We start from the raw sequence: 19,842 nt of genomic DNA on the forward strand, positions 1-19,842 counted from the left end.
ACTGAAGGTATATATGCCAGCTGTCCCTGATAGTTCCTTCCTTGAAAGAAACTTCAAGTAAGTTATGCCATCAGCCTTCAAGGAGGCAATTGTAAAGCCCATCTTAAAGAAGCCCTCCTTGGATCCCCAAGTTTTCAATAACTTTCGCCCAATTTCGAATTTACCATTCTTGGGCAAGGTCATTGAGCGAGTGGTGGCCAACCAGTTGTCGACACACTTGGATGAAATGGATTACTTGGATCCATACCAATCGGGTTTCAGGACTGGTCACGGAACTGAAACAGCCTTGGTCGCTCTGGTAGATGATATGAGGAGGGCATTAGATAGGGGAGAATTCACCTTTCTTGTCCTCCTCGATCTCTCAGCGGCTTTTGATACTGTTGACCACAGTATCCTTCTACATCGCCTGGAGGGATTGGGAATTGGAGGCACTGTACTACTCCTTTCTCTCCGATAGGCACCAACAGGTAGCAGTGGGGGAGGAGGTTTCAGACCCTTGGCCTCTCAATTGTGGTGTGCCACAGGGTTCTATCCTCTCTCCCATGCTATTTAACATTTACATGAAGCCGCTGGGGACAATCATTAGGAGATTTGGGCTGCAGTGTCACCAATATGCGGATGACACTCAGCTCTATCTCTCGTTTAAATCTTCACCAGAGTTGGCTGTGGAGACCTTGTCCAAGTGCCTGGAATCCGTGAGTGGATGGATGGGAAGGAACAAGCTGAAGTTGAATCCTGATAAGACCGAGGTGCTGCTCGTGGGGGACAAGAGAAGGTTGAGAGATGTTGACCTGAGGTTCAATGGGGTGAGTTTACCCCTGAAAGACCAGGTCCGCAGCCTTGGGGTTGTACTTGATTCCAGGTTGTCCATGGAGGCTCAGATTTCAGCAGTGAGCCGGGCAGCCTGGTATCAACTACACCTTATACGAAGGCTGTAACCCTACCTCTACGTGGGGTTACCCTTGAAAACGGTCCGGAAACTACAACTTATACAAAATGCGGCAGCTCGACTACTTACAAATAGTCGCCGCTGGGATCACATCACACCAGTGTTGTTCGATCTACACTGGCTTCCAGTTGTCTTCTGGGCCCAATTCAAGGTGTTGGTATGGTATTAACCTTTAAATCCCTATACGGTCTCGGCCCAGTTTATCTAAAGGAGTGCCTTCAACGCCACCAATTATGCCGCCCGACAAGATCAGCCACACAGGGCCTTCTCTCAATCCCGCCGACAAAAACAGCCAGATTGGCGGGAACTAGAGAGAGGGCATTCTCAGTGGCGGCCCCCACTCTCTGGAACTCCCTCCCACAAGACCTACGGCACGCCTCTTCCCTAAATGTATTCCGTAAAGCCTTAAAGACCTGGCTCTTTCAACAGGCCTTTGGGATTTCCGGGGAGGGTTAATTGTTATGACTGAAATGCCTCTTACCCTGCATTAGTGCTGTTGTTGCTGCTATATTGCTTTTATTGTATTATTGTATTTTATCACATTGTGTTTTCACTGTTATTTGTACATCGCCTAGAGTGGCCATCGGCCAGATAGGCGACACAGAAATTAAATTATTATTATTATTATTATTATTATTATTATTATGCCACTGTTATCATAGAGAAACACCTGTTGTAGTAAATTGTGTTGCTCTCAAACTAACAGCATGCACTGTTATACTTTTTATTAGATATATCACAGTGTGCTGTTTACGGCTGTGATTCAAGAACTACAAACTGCAATGAAGCTGGTGACCTTTTTCCAACCTGTGACTGCAAGATAAATTTTACTAAGGAGAACCCTGAGGACCGAGCTTGTTTACGTAAGAATTTAGGAAGACCTTCTTAGAGATGTGTGCACTTTCTCTCTCATCTTGCTCATCTCCACGTTCAGCCATTGCTGGGCTCCTCAAGATGGCCTGTTTACTGAGCATTCATCCTAATTTGTTTGCCCAAATTTCATGCAGAGATTAGTTTATGTTGGTCTTTATTATTCTGACCTGTTTGTGGGGAGGTTATATGAGAAAAAGCATTCATCCTGATTTGCATGTGGGGTGTTTCAGTGTCTCCCTGTTAATCATTTGTTCATCCCACAACTTTCAATGCATTTCCCCTTTAGCTTCCTAACCACAAAAAGTCTTTTTTTTAAAAAAAAGTGTATTTGTTGCACTAGCGCAAAAGAACACTTTAATACACATTAATTGCAGAAACCTAAATTTCCTGGTGTGTGCTTGACTTCCTCCCACAAAATACAGACATTCTGGAGGCAGGTCCAACATAAATGAGTGCTGTTTTCAGAGGCTATATTAAAGCTTAGTTATATGTAAAAATAATGAAGTGTTCAGAGTTCAATTTAAAAATTAACACTTGCCTATGTGACTGGCACAGCTCAATTTTTCAAATGGAATATGTCTCTGACAACAGCACTCATTTATGTTGGACAGAGAATTATAGGGGCCCAGCCTATAATCATCCAGTGTTGTAGAATTGTTGGCATTTTTTGTAGATGGAAACCATCAGTATCTGACTGGAAGATCCCTGGGAGCCCTATGTAAGCCAATATGAGCTTTCCAAGAAAGAGAGAGATATAAGTATAAGAAACAAATGAGTTCTAATTTTCAGTAAAATGTAAATAGTCCTTTTGGTTGGGTGCAATTTTGCTCCCACCCTGAATTTTGCTCATAGGATTTCTGCTCCCTCCCTTCCTCTCTGTGTGGGTTCTATGTGAGGGAGATGGAACCTCTGGCCCATGAGCCTAATTAGGCCTGCCATTTTGGCCAAGCAATGCCCACCTGCCCTACACCTGAAGTCATATATGATGTTAGGTGTGGGGTAGTAAAGATGTGGCTGGACCAAAGGGGGTTTTCAGGCACTGCCAATCAGTTGATCAGCATCTCCTGCAAAGCGCTGCACACAGTGCCAACAATCAGCTGTATTACTCCCGATGGCCTTAAGATAACTTGCCTGCTGTTGTTGCAACAGCTCCACCTAAGGCTTTTGCCATTCTGGCACACAGGACACTTTACTATTTTATGTGTGTACATAAATAACAGTGCACACATGTGGTCAAGCCAGTTGTCTATGTGGAAGAAGTGTGACAGCATTTGCATATACACTAGCGATGGGCTCTGTTTCTGCAATAATTGGATTTGCCATCGGATTAATTATTATTTCTGATATACTCTATCTTTGCAGAGAGAATTTTGAAGTAGAAACACTCCGCATCTGGTTTCTGATTCATTCTTCTTTTTCCCCCCAATTCTTTTTTTTTTAAATTCACTTTGAAATCATCCATAGTGTGAGTGATACTTTTATGGATCTACTTTCTATGTGAGCTCTTCAAATGTGTATTCCCTTCTACTGATGTCAATTAAGTGTTGATTGTAACTGACAGACAGAAAGCAGCGGGGGGATGAGGTGTTGATTGTAAGCAGCAGGGCGGAAGCATGATTATCTGCCTTAATCTGCTCTGCAATGTACTTGAAAAGGAATGTAAACAGGGAATAATGACAGAGTTCAGAATAAATATCAATACCAGTGGAGACTCGTGAATAAATAGGGATTATAATATGGATAATTTCTGCAAAGCAATAAATAAATAAATTGGAGATCGGAAAAATGAAAAGATATGGGAGGAAAAAGGAATTAGATTTTTAATGATCACAAGGGGGCCACACTTAAAAACAAAATGTAAAAAAGGAGAGGATTCCATCCCTAGCATATCCTGTCAAATGGTCAATTTGCAGAGCTGGAATGTGGCTGAATAAAAATATATGAAGGAATTAATATATGCCAAGATTTGTGTTCAGTATCATTGCTTAATCCTGGCACATGTGAAAGTGCCTCTAAACAACTGCAAAGACTCTCCATTTTTTCAGGGCTTAAGGAAAGGGTTTCTAGACAGATCAGAGAGTAGCATTTCCAGACAGCATTGAGCCCTGGAATTGCTTTTTCTAGAAATTAGGAGCTGAATATACAACATCCTTTGATAAACTTCCATGCTGTACAGGTAATCACCAGTAACCTGATTGTCTGTAATATATTGCCAAGTGATGGTGGGAATCTTACCAGATTTCTGCATCTGATCAGAAATCCAGAAAAGCAGGGGAGTAGCCACATTCTTTATACAAAGTGCAGGATGTTATGGACAAATGGCTTCCAAAGCAGTTACTGGTGGTAAGTTATCACTTGGGATAAGATGATTAGGAGCAGAGAAGTTGGGGTGTGAGAGACTCTTGGGGGGGTATCTGTTGGAGTGGAGAAAGAGTAATCAATGTATGAACAGGTTGAATTCTCTCTTCCGCACCATGTCATCATTTCATACTGTGCTCTCCTGAGTCAGCCTTTCATGCTGAAAAATGACCATAGGACTACCACGATGTAACACGTACTTTGGGTGTAACATGTACTTTCGACTTCAGTTGGTACTGTACAACACTTTATGTGATTATTGCTTGTTTTCCATTTTGAATGCAGTTTGTGACAAGTGCTCTTCAGAAGAGAAAAAATACTGTTCCTTACAAGCGCAACAAGTTCCAGTTTGTCAGTGTCTGCCTGGTTTTGAAGAAAAGGGCAAAGTATGTAACAAGTAAGTCTGAGACAAATGGAAGGGAGGGTACTTGTGCTTCTCCCTGGTATTTCCCAAAGTAGGAGTGGGGAACCTCAATCCCACAGGCCAAATGTAGTCATCTAGGCCGCTATCTGGCCCCTGAGACTCCGCCCAGGCCCCACCCCTCCCCAGACAACACCTGTTGCTCCATCCCCTTTTTGCCTCTGGCCCTGTCCCCCACTGGCATGTGGACCCAGGAGGCTGCCCACAGGAAATGGAGCTCTCAGGCTGACAAATGTTCCCCTACTCCTGCTGTAAGTGTTGTGATGCTTCTCTACAGAGAGGGGAGAAATTAACTGAGGTGGGAGTGGCCAGTGGAGGCTGAGAGGGCAGGACAGGGAAGAAAGTTCACTGAATATATAGGAAGACTAGTGTGCCAGTCTCACTGCTCTGTTTCTTTTTGGTTGTTACCATCACCGTATAGACAACCTCCACATAGTTTGGATTTCATGTAGTAATTTTGTGTAACTTTGTTTTTAGGTGTCCTTTCGGCTACTCTGGAGAAAACTGTAAAGAAAGTAAGTATAAAAATTGTGGCTATGTTTATATAAAACCTGGAAACATTGCCAGCAAGGGAAGCAGAAACAATAAGAGAATTAGGATAAAAAACGCACAGCAGTGCATACAACTTCACTCCATCTTTAGGCGGGGGGGACTGTGAACATGTGTAGATCCACATTGGAAAGTTGACCTTTTTCCTTGTTACCATTTCAGATGCATTTATAGATGCAGCTCTTTCACAACATTTTAAAGTACAGAGTTATATTCTGAATAACTTTATAGTGCTGCTTACTTGTTTTTATAGGTGGAGTCCGATTGACTGTCTTACCACCACATAGTGACAATAGCATCCAGTGATGCTTTACAGGGGCCACATGAATACACTAGGAGTACCCAGTGGTATAGTGTTGCTGAGGACCAAGTCAGTGACAAGATGGGGGTGACTAAGCTGCTCTGAAGGCCAATCTACATTACATTAAATGTGACATTAGCAACTACATTTTAAAAATTCAATACTATTATGTGGGGACATAATTTTCATTGGGACTACAGCTTGTAGAGGGAGACTTAAGGTAGAAACACTCACTATTCTGCTGGTTCCAGTGCGCCTCCACTTCTTTCTTCTGAAAATGGGGGCACATGATGCTAGTCAAACCCCACCCCTCTTTACTGTTAAACTAGTGGGAACGGCTTGAATGAACTTTTTTTTAAAAATTCAGCTTCAAAGAGATTTCACAACTGATCAGCAGATCAACCCTTCCCCCCTCCAGGTGTGGCTAATGGAAATGCTTTGTTCTGGTGACTAGTGTTACAGCCCCAGTCTTTCTCTCCCCACCTGTGACACTGACAATAATCCAACTTGCACTGCAATTAACCTTGGGGGGAGAGGGGAAATTCCCACTGTAGCCAATGGGAGTTTTTTTTTCCTAAAGTGAATTGCAAGGGAGGGGGATTTTTGGTCAAGATTGTGGATGAGGATGGAAGAGGTAAGCCTGCCTCCCCATGTCCTTTGTCCCCAATGAAAATTGCCTAGTTTTGTTTTTTAAAAAACAGGTGTAGTTGCTAACTACACATTTAGTGTAACGTCTAGTTTGGTCCTGAGCTTTCAAAAAGGAAGAAATTACTATATTATTATAATGAATAACTAAAAAATGATGACTTATATGTGTGAAAGAGCAACACCCCAGACAGAAGTTTCATGTCTTCTAATATTGTCTTAAACACCATATTATTCAGTGGAGGCAGTTGGCGCATTGAGCTGTGAGTGCTGAGAATGTCAGGGGATGAGATATCAAGAGCTCTGCAATGCATGTACATGTGAATATCTTTATGCATCACATAATGTGGCAGAAACTGGGAAAACATGGGAGCTCCTCCTGTTTCAATGCAGTAGTGATGGAGAACAAAGCTTGGTCACCAAGTTACTGGTTATTTTGGTTTTTTTCCTGGAAGGCTATTTGGTAATTTCCATGCGTGACATGTTATGAATGTCATCGAACCTGGAAGCTGCCAGGTTGTGCTGATCATATCATAGTATGCAGGAAAGAAGGCATTGTATCACTCATCATGTGAAACCAAAACCACAAAGACTACAATGCTTGGATAATTTGTTCCTCCACTTTTCCTCCATGGTGACAGTGTGGGAAGGTGTGATGAGGTATCACCCTCTGTGTCACAATGTAATCACTTCTGTACTAAGCCTCAGCAGCTGAGAATCAGCTTAAATTTAAAGGACCTTGTAAAAGGCAGTTTGCCTGCCTTATTCTTCTCATAGTTTCTTGTAATCTGCATAGTTTCTGAGAATGTGTACAAACTATGCATGGGGAGAGTATTGTTGCACTCTGGTCCTGCTTGTGAGCTTCCCATAGGTTGACCATGAGAGCACAGGATACTGGACTAGATGGGCAAATGGCCCAATCCAGCAGAGCTCTTCTTCTGTTTGTTCTCTTAGGTCCCAGCATTGGCTCGAAAAGTTTATTCGCTACAGCATGTGTTTAACAGAATCGCATGTTCTTATCTTATAAATCATTTCATTTTTCTGTTGAAAGAGGGTCATGTGTGCATCAATAATCGTTTCTAAATCTCTTCTCAGATTACCTGGCAATCCTTGTAGGAGTAGCTGTTGCATGTGGAGTTGTTGTTCTGGTCTTATCTGGAGTGCTCATCTACTTATCACTCAGGTACAAATGATGACTCTTCGGGTTGTCTGAACATGTGTAACTGTAAAGCTTATCACATTAGCCACTTGATTCTATCTTCCCCTATTTAATTTGGACCTCCAACTACCAAAAGCCCTTTTCAGACACTTGGTATTTTATTTAACAAGGTGCACTTGAAGGCACATAACAACAATATACCACTTAATCAACAAAAACCACTAAGAGGTTTACATTAAAAAAATTAAATATTCATTAAAAATATTGGGGGGAAGAGGGAGAGGAAGGGCAGGGGGGATGGGAGCAGGGAGCAGGGGGAGGGGAGAGGGAGGGCAAGTTTGCATGCTTATTGAGTCCAGTGGGATTTACTCCTGTGCAGTCATACTTAGAATAGGTAAAACTGACTGGGAGGGAGGGCTGGAGTGGGTAGGAGAGGAGGAAGAAGGAAGAGGGGAGGGGAGGAAGAAGGGAGGAGGAAGGGAGAGGAGAGAGGAAGGAGCGGAAAGGCAGGCCTGATCATTTGCATGCTTATTAAATTCAGTGGGATTTACTCCCGTGCAATCATGCTTAGGATAGGAAAAACTGACCATGGGGGAGGAGGAGGGGGAGGGGAGAGGAGAGGAAGGGAGGGAGGGAAAGATGGGAGAGGGGAGCAGAAGGAGGGAGAGGGGAAAGAAGGGGATTGGAAGGGTGAGGGGAGGGGTACAGGAAGGGGGAGGGAGGGGGCAAAAGAGAGGTGATGGGAGGGAGGAGGAGGGGAGGACAGGTCTGATCATTTGCATGCTTATTATGTTCAATGGGATCTATTCCCATTCAATCATGTTTAAGATAGGTAAAACTGAGGGGAAGGGCAGGGAGGGGAGAGGAAGGGGAGGAAGAGGAAGGGGAGGAAGAGGAGGGGGAGGAGATCGGGTGGATGGGCACTAGGCAAAGAGGAAGCCCCTTTCCTTTCCAAAAGGAAAACACTGTGAACAGTATCATTGTTTTTCAGGGTTTCTGCCACCTTTTTATTCTACAGCAGGCACATGTAGTCTCCCACCAAATTTAAACCAAATCTGACCCTGGCCACATCCACACCAGACCTTTATTCCACTAGACAGTCATGGCTTCTCCCCAAGAATCTTGGGAAGTGTAGTTGGTGAAGGGTGCTGAGAGTTGCTAGGAGACGCTGTGTTCCCCTCACAGAGCAGGTGACTGTTAAACCATTCTGGCCACTGGAGCTCTGTCAAGGGAATAGGAGTCTCCTCTCAGCACCCTTCACAAACTACATCTCCAAGAATTCTGTGGGGGAAGCCATGACTGTTTAAAGTGGAATAAATAGCAGGCGTGGGTGTGGCCACCTGGGGTCCTGCTGGGAGGAAGGGTAGGATATAAATCAAATAATAATAAATTAGCCAAACCAAGCAGCTGTGAGTCTGGCTTTTAGTATGCTGACAGTTGGTTCTTACTGAGCATGCCCAGGCTTATCATTGACTCCAATGCTAATATTTTTTAATTAATTAAAAATTGGCCAGGCATTTTTTTTAACTTTTAAAATGCAGAAGATGAAGGTCAGATTATGGCACAAGGTCAGCAATAGGATTACAGGTACTCTGTGAACATGGCTGATTTTTAATTAATTTCAACAAATTATGAGAACACTGACAGAAAAAAGTCCAACAGGGGGTCTGGATTTTTTCCTCTTGTTTTACACTTTGAACTTTCGATTCTCTCTGAGCATTTTGCTTATCACCATTAAAACTTAGAGGGTTGCTAAGCAAGCATTTCTATGTTCAGGACTATAAGTTTTGTAAGATTATGTTTTGAAATGAGCTAATGGGAAGCAGCAGAATGGGATGGGGGATATGTTCAATTTAACATTGCGGAATGCAAAAAATCCACTCTTGTGACTGTATAATAAAATTACAAGTTAAAATTACATGCCTGGGTAGTCTTGTCTAAACAAACTTTTTCACCAAAACCAATGCAGCAAAGGTGCCTGCCTAATATTAATGGGTAGGGAGTTAGTTACTGAATGCATGAAGATAACAGTGTATGTCCAGGACATATGGCCTTCTTCAGATAGTTGCTGAATAGTTGCCTGCTGGTGGGGGTAGTGGGGGATGACTGGCATGCATATTACTGTTTAGTGGAAGGGACTAGCCTATGTATTCTTGCTAGCCCAGGAATGGGGAATCTGTGACCCTCCCAATACTTTTGGACTACAACTCCTACCAGTCCCAGCCAAAAGGGTCAGGGATGATGGAGTTGCAGTTAGGGATGAGCAAATTGGTCAAATTCAGTTATCCATGCTGCGCAGGTAAGTGGGGCTTCATTTGCGAGTGAAGGGGCGAAATAAGACAAGGACACAGCTTGGGTTGAACAAGGGCCACTTTATTAAAATTTACAAAAACACCTTTTAAAGTGACCTGCAGAGGGAAACCTAGGTGCGGAACTATCTATAAGCAAGCATTTATTTATTTATTTATTCGACTTATTAGTCGCTTATCTGGCTGAATTGTCAGCCACTCTAAGCGACGTACAAAGTAGAACATGTAAACATCAAAACATTAAGAGACTAACAATAAAAACTAACAATAACGTAAAAGCTAAAAAAACAGGAACAACAAACCAAAAGCATTCATCTTCCTGGTAAAGGAGAATCCCCAGAAAAATGTCACTAAGAGCAGGGGTGGGGGGCAAGGCAGGTGGAAATGCTTGCCCCTTGATGGTCCCAGCACAGTCTCATCCCTGCAGCAGCACAACTCAGCCTGCAGCTCCTCCTGATAAGGCCCAGGCAGAGGGGTGGGGCAAGGCAGGTGGAAATGCTTGCCCCTTGATGGTCCCAGCACAGTCTCATCCCTGCAGCAGCACGACTCAGCCTGCAGCTCCTCCTGATAAGGCCCAGGCAGAGGGGTGGGGCAAGGCAGGTGGAAATGCTTGCCCCTTGATGGTCCCAGCACAGTCTCATCCCTGCAGCAGCATGACTCAGCCTGCAGCTCCTCCTGATAAGGCCCAGGCAGAGGGGTGGGGCAAGGCAGGTGGAAATGCTTGCCCCTTGATGGTCCCAGCACAGTCTCATCCCTACAGCAGCATGACTCAGCCTGCAGCTCCTCCTGATAAGGCCCAGGCAGAGGGGTGGGGCAAGACAGGTGGAAATGCTTGCCCCTTGATGGTCCCAGCACAGTCTCATCCCTGCAGCAGCCTCTTGCCATACAGCTCACAGGCGACCAGCCCCTACTTGGGACAAGGGCAAGCCCCATCTGCTTACCCCTTCCGCCAGCCACACCCAGTAGGTGAGTAGGGGGGCCTTCTCAGGTGACCACCCCCCGGGGCCGCACAACCCTCAGGTGGATGAGTTAAGCTGGCCCCAAAAGCAGCCCATATCCTGCCCTCAAGCAGTAAAGCTCTGACAGACAGGCCTCTGGAACCGCCAATCATCTCCAAAGGTGCCTAAGGGGGCCACCGAGCTGTCCTTACCTATTTCCCTTTCCGCACCTTCCCGCCACAAAAAGGGGACAAATCTCTATTTAGTCCCCTTTTACCCACTGCCGAGAAGCATCTCTCGCAGACACCTCTGCAGGTCTGCCAAAAAGACGTTACCTGCGTCAGACAGGTGAACGCCATCGGCCCTGTACAGTTCACCCATCCAATGCTGAATGCAGGATGTGAAATAGCCAACCCTCCCTGCCCCAGAATAGCCAACTGAATTTGCCGGTTGACCTTCTTTTGTGCTTGGTCCATCCCTATCGGGCTCCAGACACCACGCCAAACCCTTCACGGGAGTATGTCTGACCAAAGCAGACATACCCAAGGCCGACATTGCCTTATTAACTGTATGCCATGCATGCCTGCCAAACTGAGGGCCATGCCCTTTCATTGCAACTGAGGGCCATGCCCTTAAGTAACCGAGGCCATCGTTGCCTCCTGAACTGCATGTCCACACATGCCTGCCAAACTGAGGGCCATGCCCTTCTGTTGCCTCCTGAACTGCATGTCCGCACATGCCTGCCAAACTGAGGGCCATGCCCTTCCGCTGCCTCCTGAACTGCATGTCCACACATGCCTGCCAAACTGAGGGCCATGCCCTTCCGTTGCCTCCTGAACTGCATGTCCGCACATGCCTGCCAAACTGAGGGCCATGCCCTTCCGTTGCCTCCTGAACTGCATGTCCACACATGCCTGCCAAACTGAGGACCATGCCCTTAGGTAACCGAGGCCATTGTTGCGTCCCGAACTGCATGTCTGCACATGCCCGCCGCCTGAGGGCCTTGCCTCAAATACTGAGTTGGGAATGACCACCACATGCGGAGATGTCTGCACTGAACCAAGCTGGGACAAAGTGGGTAGGAGCCTGTCCCAAAGTATTCCTCACCAGCTAAGCCACCACACTGCAGCCCATTGACTGAGGCCTAACTGTAAGCCCAGGATAGGGTGCGCAGCTGCTCCATCCCTGTCCAGCAACATTGCCGGTCCATCAATGTTATACAGGTACAACTCCCTTCCATGGAGACATCTGATTGCTGGAGGGCCCGTCGAGACAAATCTCCCTTGGATCCGGCCACCACCTCACCTATCCTAAAAGCTCCAAAAACCAGCATAAGGGCTGCCGCCTGGAATAGTCTGGCTTCATAGCTTGAGGAGCATACTGTTTTTCACTGGCCCACCATACTCAATAAAATGTCCCGTGAGAAAGGGCAACGGGGATCGAGGGTGGCAGGGTGTTCTCTAGCCCACCCAGCTAACATACGGCGGACTCTGAAGTCCCTGGAATAAGTGGGAAAATCATCAGCCTTTACCTCGAAGTGCTTGGACTGAGAGGCCCAGTCTCCAGCCATTCACTAGGCAATCCCAGCAGGTGACTCACTGAATAGGCCACTCTGGTGCATAGCCCTTGCCGGCCCAGAAGTCCTGGGAAAAACCCCTCCTGCATTCTGATAGCTGTTGAGCATGCTGGGGCGACAGACCGGCTTATGGCCATCTTTGACTCTGCTCCCCAATCTCCCAATGTGCAGTTGCACAGCACAGCTGAACCGCTCCACCTGAGTCTACCTTACCATGCCCCAAAAGAAAACATTAAAATCTGGGCACTAGAGAACAAAGGAACAGACAAGGGCCATAACCCTACCTAAAATGGACGGGAGAGTTCCCAAGCCTCACTGCCTATAAGTCCAAGCCTGCAGCCAGCACAAAAACCCCGATGCATCCACGGACTTCCAGTTCTACCTCCCAGCCCTACCTAGAGATGCTATGGACCTTCAGCCTGCAGTTCAGAGGCTCTAGCCCTGAGCTATGTCACGTAATTCTACAGCAAGTTAGTTAGTTCTTCCCCAGGAGTGTGGGAAAACTAGACCAAATTATTTGGGCAAGAATATAAAATGTAACCTGCAGTTTGGCTCTAATTTCTTGATCAATATTTGATCACAACAAGCATTAAATTATTATACAGCCACAAACCTGAACCTGTAGTAAGGCTGTGGAAGCCCTGCTACGACCTCATAAACCACCGGAAAAGACCTCTAATACCTGGAGGGCAGACAAGAAACACTTTCTTGGCCTAACTGGCATGAAACCGTTACTGACTGACCACATGAGTATGATTGGTGGTGAATTAGGTGGTATGCCCAGGAACGTTAACACCGGGCAGGATGGTCCATTGACACAGCCATTAAGATGAACCAGTTACATAGCCATTCCATAATCTGTGACATCAGGTGTTAACATGCATCCAAATTTTTTTTTTTTTTTACCCTCTCATCCCAACAGCCCCTTCAAGGAAGGAGCTGAAGCGCTCCATGCGAGAATAGAGCAGCCTATATGTAATGCTCTTGTGACGCCCTTCCCTGGCTCTCCCTGTCAGGTTCCTACCTGCTCGTGGTTACTGCCTGTCACTAGGCACCACCAGGGACTCCACCAGTCCGGACTGTCCTTTATATGGTTTCTCTCCCCGCTCTAGCACAGATCTCAACAGATCCCCCTGCTAGGCAGCACCACCAGTCACGTCCTATAACCTGTATTCCCAGAGACTCTGAATACTTGTGGTGTTATTCTCTTCACCTCTGCCACCATTTGTTATAGTTTCCCTTCAGCCTTGGTCATTACCTTACCCTCCCTTCTGGTCTGTGAAACCCCAGCCAAGGATCAGGCCTTTGGTAAACCAAATTAAGTATTTATTTTATAACACAGATAACAAGAATAACAAGATTAACAAGATTACTTCATAAGGCACATAAGCATATGGTTTTATCTAATACTAATCCGAACTCCACCCCCCTCCTTCTCCACGCTCTCCTGACAAACAACTCTCTAAAACCCACCAAAACAACCCACTCACTTTCATCACATCTCCCAGATTCCACTGTCATCCTTCCATTTATACTGTCAGCCATTTTAAACATTCAGCCAATCATCTAGCATTCTACTGCCCATTCACTCCCCCTCCTCTTTCACTCCACTTACCATGCATCTCCTATACAAACAGCACTTACCATATATACACTAATAGAGGAACATCACAGCTCTACCTCATAGAATTGACTGAAAAGGCAAAAACCCAGCAGCTATAAATCCCCTTGTATCCCCACAGTAGATGAAAAAACAGATTAGATGTCATACTTTCCCATAGGCAGTGCATTAACTAACTGGTAGGAAGCCATTACTGATTGCCATTGTGTCTATGCCCAAGACAAATTTAAGAGTGCAGTCCCTTAAGGTATTGAGACTACAATATGGGATCCAGAAACTGAAAGAAAACCCCATAAGAAAACAAACCTCCCCAGGAACTGGGCAGTCTGCAAGCAAGGTCCCAGTACCTCGAGCTTAACAGGGGAGGAACGCTTTCCTTGAGCAGCTACTGCTGGGTGCTTCTCCTCACTGCTGTGAGGGCCACTGGCCTCATATTTCCCTGTTTCACATAAAGAAAGGAAATAATTTATGAGTAAGCACACTTTCCCAGCCACCATTTTACTGCAGCTAACCCAGTTCCCCAAAGCACAGATACTGGAGATATGGCGCTGCCACCCATATTTGGCTGACTGCAGCGGCCTCCCCCTTGTAGGCTTCCAAACACCTATCATAATAGATGTCCAAAATGCAAAATTAACATCCTATATCCCTTTCTAGTAAATGATATCATAAATCCAAGAGCAGCAGATGCTGAGGATGTGTTGCTGTCACCAATATGTGGCTGCACTATAGCTGGTTTTCCAACACATATCTAAATAGATGAGCCAATGCAACAGTTGCACGCTATATGTAATTCCAGGTAATGATATCAGAAGTCCTAACTAAAATGTAATTTCAGGTAATGATGTTTCGTTGTTGGTGCCACAATCCTCAGTAAAGGGGGGAAGAGTCTGCCTGGACCTTAAAAGGCAGCCCTATGTCAATAAGAGTCTAAGATCCTGTAATATGAGGGATCTCTATTAGGCAAATTGGGCTTTCCTCTTTATTCCTATTCCCCAATCAATATGATTACCATCTGCTACACTTTCCATTCCTAACTAAATTCAGGTAAATGCCTCTTCTGTCTCAGAGTGAACAAATAGCCTGAAATTAACACTTGGAATGCAAAAGGACCGCTCACTTAAGATACAGCGATTTAGACATTTTCTAGCAAACTGTTATCTCCGCCCTTATTATCATATAACTATGAAAGGCCCAAAGGCTAAAAAGGCTCACTAGGCCCCACCAATATACTAGTATGTAGTATAATAATCATATAATTAAGTACTTCAAACCTCATACATGCCTGGGCCTAAGCAAGAAGTTGTACCTATGCCTGGGCCTAGCAAGAAGTCATAAGCCTCATGAAAGGGCTCTGCCATCACATCATGCATCCACCCTATAATAATATAATAAAGAGCCAACCTGTGTATATCATCAGGGGGGGCTAAGCTGGATAACCTGCGGGGGTGGGCAATCCTCCCCTTATGTCTGGGCCTAGCAAGAAGTCATAAGCCTCAAAAGGGCTCTGCCATCACATCATGCATCCACCCTGTAATAATATAATAAAGAACCAACCTGTGTATATCATCAGGGGGGGCTAAGCTGAACCTGTTGGGGGGTGAGTGCTCAGAGGGAACTTAAACTAGAAGGATTAGACACAATTTCTTTTGTTCGTCCCTTTTATTCTGATTTATTTTTAATTTCCCTTTATGTGCACGAGTCTGTCTTTAACCAGTGTATTAGCATGACTATATTTAATTTTGTTTGTATATCCAGTATAGTCTCATTTATTTTTAAACTTCCTGTGTCTTTCTTTTAACCAGCAGCAGCACTAACGTCCCGCTGCTCAATAAAAAGCCTCAATCAACCCCTCCACAACTGCTAGGTGGGGGGGGTATGGGACGTGCCGCTGCTAGGCCCCACTACGAGGCCCACTGGTCAGGCCCCTTTACGAGGCCTGCCCCAGTCGCAGCCACGGCTCAACGCTACCACCCACAGCTGTTGGGGCTCCCAAAACCCCCTCTGGGGGTAACCAATTAGGCCTAATAGGCCCAACCAACGCCTACTGTCCTGCAACTTTCTCTGCTATGTCCCTCATCGTCCTCTTGTTGCTCGTTGAAAGAAGAGGTAGGAGGGGCAGCCTGGCCTTAAATAGGCCCATGGCCCCTCCCCTCCCTGCCGCACATCACGCACACATAACGCTGCGACACACGACGTTGTCCTTAACGAAGATGGCCGCGGCAGCATCGCTCACTCCTCGCAACTATGCCCCACTTATCCATGCTGCGCAGGTAAGTGGGGCTTCATATCTAATGGCCCAAGGAAGGGGCAACTGACATCCCCATCAGGATACTGGGCTCTGCCCACCCCAGTGCTATGTCTAAATTATTTTATCTTTTCTTTTTGCCATTGCTGCCAAAATTGGTGAGGTGTTGGGAGGCAAGAAAAATTGGCTTGGGGGCTGGAATAGGCCCCCAAACTGGGAGTTGGCCACCCCTGTCTTACAGTGTACATCATGGCTGTCAATGTTGTATTTTGCTACAGATAATGGAGGAGTAGGCAATTCCATTACTGCTAACACAAATTTCAGGAAGGGTCCAGTTTGCATACTTGGGGTGAGAGGAAGAAGGCTAGTCAGGGTGTAGGAAAGACCAAGATTTGTTCATTTTTATCCTTTCTTTTTTGATTTAGAGGAAAAGAGGAGACTAAGGTTGAAAAAAGAAGCTTGCTAAGAAATGATTATTCAACCGTAGAGAGAACTTCAGAAAACAGCTCTGCCAAAAACTCTGCTACAAATGACAGGATCTTCCCCATAGTCCAAGCTAGAAATCCTGCAGTGGCATCCAGAACAACCATGGCTAACCAAGGTGGCCAGGAAAAATACATCAGTGAAGCTGGCACAGCAAACAAGGGTTACCTTCCTGAGCAAGACTATGATGATGCCAATGTAAGTGGCTGCTTAAGGAGATATTCATGCTACTCATTTCTGTTGTGTCTTTCAGAATTGTGATTTCTGGGTTGTTGTTATTAGTACGGATACATTCAATGCATGATCTCATTTAACATAAATTGTAGTTTGACCTAAGTTTTCTCATGAAGGCAGAAGCTCCAGAAAAGTAGGTTATTGTATTACAGTGTTCTTCAACTTTAGGTCCCCAGATGTTGTTGGACTACAAATCCCACAATTCCTTGACTAATGGCTAAAATGGCTAGGGATGATGGGAGTTGTAGTCCAAGAACATCTGGGGTCCCAAGATACAGTGCTGTATTATAATGTTTCAGAATGTGTTTGCCTTTTGCCATGGCCCGTGCACACTGTCCTTGTTGCCTTATCCTGCCTCCTTAATCTGTTGAACTATTGCTGGCATCACCAGTAACTAAGATCTGAGCAATGGCTACAAAATCTTCCCTCTTTCACTATTTGCTGAACATTTGTTGGCCTGCAGTGAGTCAAAGCAAAGTTCCAGAGGGGTAGTGTCATCAAGAACCTCTTCCTCCAGTTGTGGCTGTGGAGGCCTTGAATGATGACAGCATTTATAACTGGGAACCAAACCCCAGTGGGAAGCTAAGTGCCTGGCTTTGTTAGAGCATAGGTCCCCTAGACAGCTCCCTCCATTGCCTTACCCCTAGCATTTCCTCTTACAGTAGGACACCCAGGGAATTTCAATAACTAGTGCTGGAATATGAAAGTTTAAATAACAGGGGGATAATTCTAATAATGCAATGATAATAATGAAACCATTAATTCTGTTTATAGTTAGTGTGAAACTGACTATTGGCTTTTAAATTGTTTATTTATTATATCTATTTGTTGCTTACTACAAAATGGTAGCAACATGTGACTAGTGGAAAGAAGCACATAGAAAAAGACTGTTTTGTAATATTTATTGTTAGGCAATTAAAAAATATTACTACTGCTGTCATACCTATTATATTCTTTTTTCTAATTGTTACCAGAATGTCTGGCTTGAAATGTCATCAAAAGACAGATTCTGAGTCCAGCCAAAAGAGACTGAGAACGTTTGTGAAGTTGAACACTGATGAGGAACCCACAGACATTTGCTCTGCACCATTTTGTGATATTGTTGTTTGGTAATTATAGTGCTTAAGTACTGATGGGGAGTCCTGGCAATTACTTTGGAAGGATCGACATGCCACCTGGCTCTAATTTTTCACCTATGTTTGCTATCTTCTTTAAACCAGTGGAAGAAAATGGAGACATGTTGTTTGCAGGCATTCTATCCATCATGACCTCTGGATGTTTCTTACCATGTAGGGCCCTATGAAACTAGAAGGAGAGAGAGAGAGAGAGAGAGAGAGAGAGAGAGAAAAGAACATTGGGTGATATCCAAAGTTAGTCATACTCAGAGTAAAGGTAAAGGTGTCCCCGCACTTATAGTGCGAGTCGTTTTCGACTCTTAGGGTGAACTCTTGCGACATTTACTAGGCAGACCGTATATATGGGGTGGGTTTGCCAGTTCCTTCCCCGGCCTTTCTTTACCCCCCAGCGTAGGTCGGGTACTCATTTTACCGACCACAGATGGATGGAAGGCTGAGTGGAGCTCGACCCCTTTTAGCAGAGATTCCACTTCCTCCTTCCGTTGGAATCGAACTCCGGCCGTCAACAGAGCTTTGGCTGCGTTACCGCCACTTACCACTCTGCGCCATGGAGGGTCATATACTCAGAGAAGACCCACTGAAATAAAAGAGTCTGCTTTGAGGATAATTAATGTAGGATGTCGCCCAGTAGCACTATAACTGCCATGTTGGGAAAAGGCAGGATATAAATTGAAATTAATAGATTACTTTTCTTCTACCCAAACTGCAGAATGGCTTCTAACTAAAGTCCCAGCTACTTCCCAGCTATGTACCTACCCGTTCACTGCGCTCGACATCCAAGGCCCTTCTCCGGGTCCCAATTCATAGAGAGGCCCGGAGAACAGCAACTAGATCTAGGGCCTTTTCAGTAGTGGCCCCCGAACTATGGAATGCCCTCCCAGACGAGATACGCCTGGCGCCTTCTTTGATATCGTTTCGGCGCCAGGTGAAAACCTACCTCTTTGCCCAGGGATTTTAAGCTTAATTTTAATTTCAATTTTAAATCTAACTGCAATCTGTAAATTTTTATTGTTATTGTATTTTAACTTTGTATAGTGTTAACCACACTTACTCGGATTTTAAATGTGGTTTTAATATGTTGTACACCGCCCTGAGAGCTTGTTGCTATAGGGCGGTTTAAAAGTGTAATTAAATAAATAATAAATAAATAGAGCATGAATGCTAGGGAGAATTCAAGTAAATGACATATATAAACCTAAAAAATGCACATCTCAGCTTTCACTATTGGATCTAAACTAGGGGCTGCTCTATACATTTTTAATAATGCATTCATTATGATTTATGCTCAAGATGGGGCAGTTATACATGATCCTGCTTTCAGTACTGTTTGCATTCTCAAAAGCTTTGGGGTGGACACGCAGCTTCGTTTCCAGTCAGTGAGTGTCCCATAAGTTCCTGCTGTAATCCTGTAACCTTTTATACCACTAATGTCCCAGTCTGTTGTGGGGGGGCACTTTTATTGCCCTGTAGTGTAAGAATGCCCCTCCAGATGACAATAGTGCAATAACATTCAGGAAGCATTGCAGAAGAACTCATAAAGTGGAATGATGTATAGATTGTCCAGTATAAATCCACCAATAATTCAATGTTATTGCATCAATGATATGTTGCAGAATTCACCCACAAAACAAAAAACAAAACAAACAAACAAAAACACCACCAGTCTGGAGGGGCCCGAGGAAGGGAGAGGCTGGTTCACAATAGATAAATGAAGAGATGGGCTCATCCTTTAGCTGGAGTTTATGGGGCTAGTGAAGAAAATAGTATGAAAAAGGAAAACAATGATTTGATTGGTTGGGGTCAATTAGCAAGATAGTGGAATTGTTGACTGATGCAAATCTAAACTAAGCTAGCAGATACAGTAACTAGGAAATTCAGAGCTTGGTTGCATTGGCAGTGGTTTGGTTTGGTTTGAAAAGATCTGCAAACTATCTCCATAATGAGCAAAACTCTCTCACTGTCTCAGCTTGGCTTTTGTTCAGGTCAGTTTCAACTTTCATTGAACTAAACCATGTTATTGACAAGTAAAGCTGTCTAAGAGT

At 44.8% G+C, this 19,842-nt stretch overlaps 1 protein-coding gene across 1 annotated transcript; it reads left to right on the forward strand.

Annotated features, from left to right (window-relative positions):
* The first annotated feature begins 64 nt into the window (after positions 1-64).
* Positions 65-17,874, forward strand: LOC133377911 (mucin-13-like). The gene is made up of 7 exons (XM_061612709.1): positions 65-85; positions 1,656-1,812; positions 4,466-4,577; positions 5,079-5,116; positions 7,192-7,279; positions 16,373-16,628; positions 17,639-17,874. The coding sequence occupies exons 1-7, from the start codon at positions 65-67 to the stop codon at positions 17,675-17,677; spliced, it is 711 nt and encodes a 236-aa protein (XP_061468693.1). The 3' UTR covers positions 17,678-17,874.
* The last annotated feature ends 1,968 nt before the right edge of the window (positions 17,875-19,842 follow it).

The sequence above is a fragment of the Rhineura floridana genome, chromosome 2, assembly GCF_030035675.1.
Source record: "Rhineura floridana isolate rRhiFlo1 chromosome 2, rRhiFlo1.hap2, whole genome shotgun sequence".
NCBI classification, from domain to species: domain Eukaryota; kingdom Metazoa; phylum Chordata; class Lepidosauria; order Squamata; family Rhineuridae; genus Rhineura; species Rhineura floridana.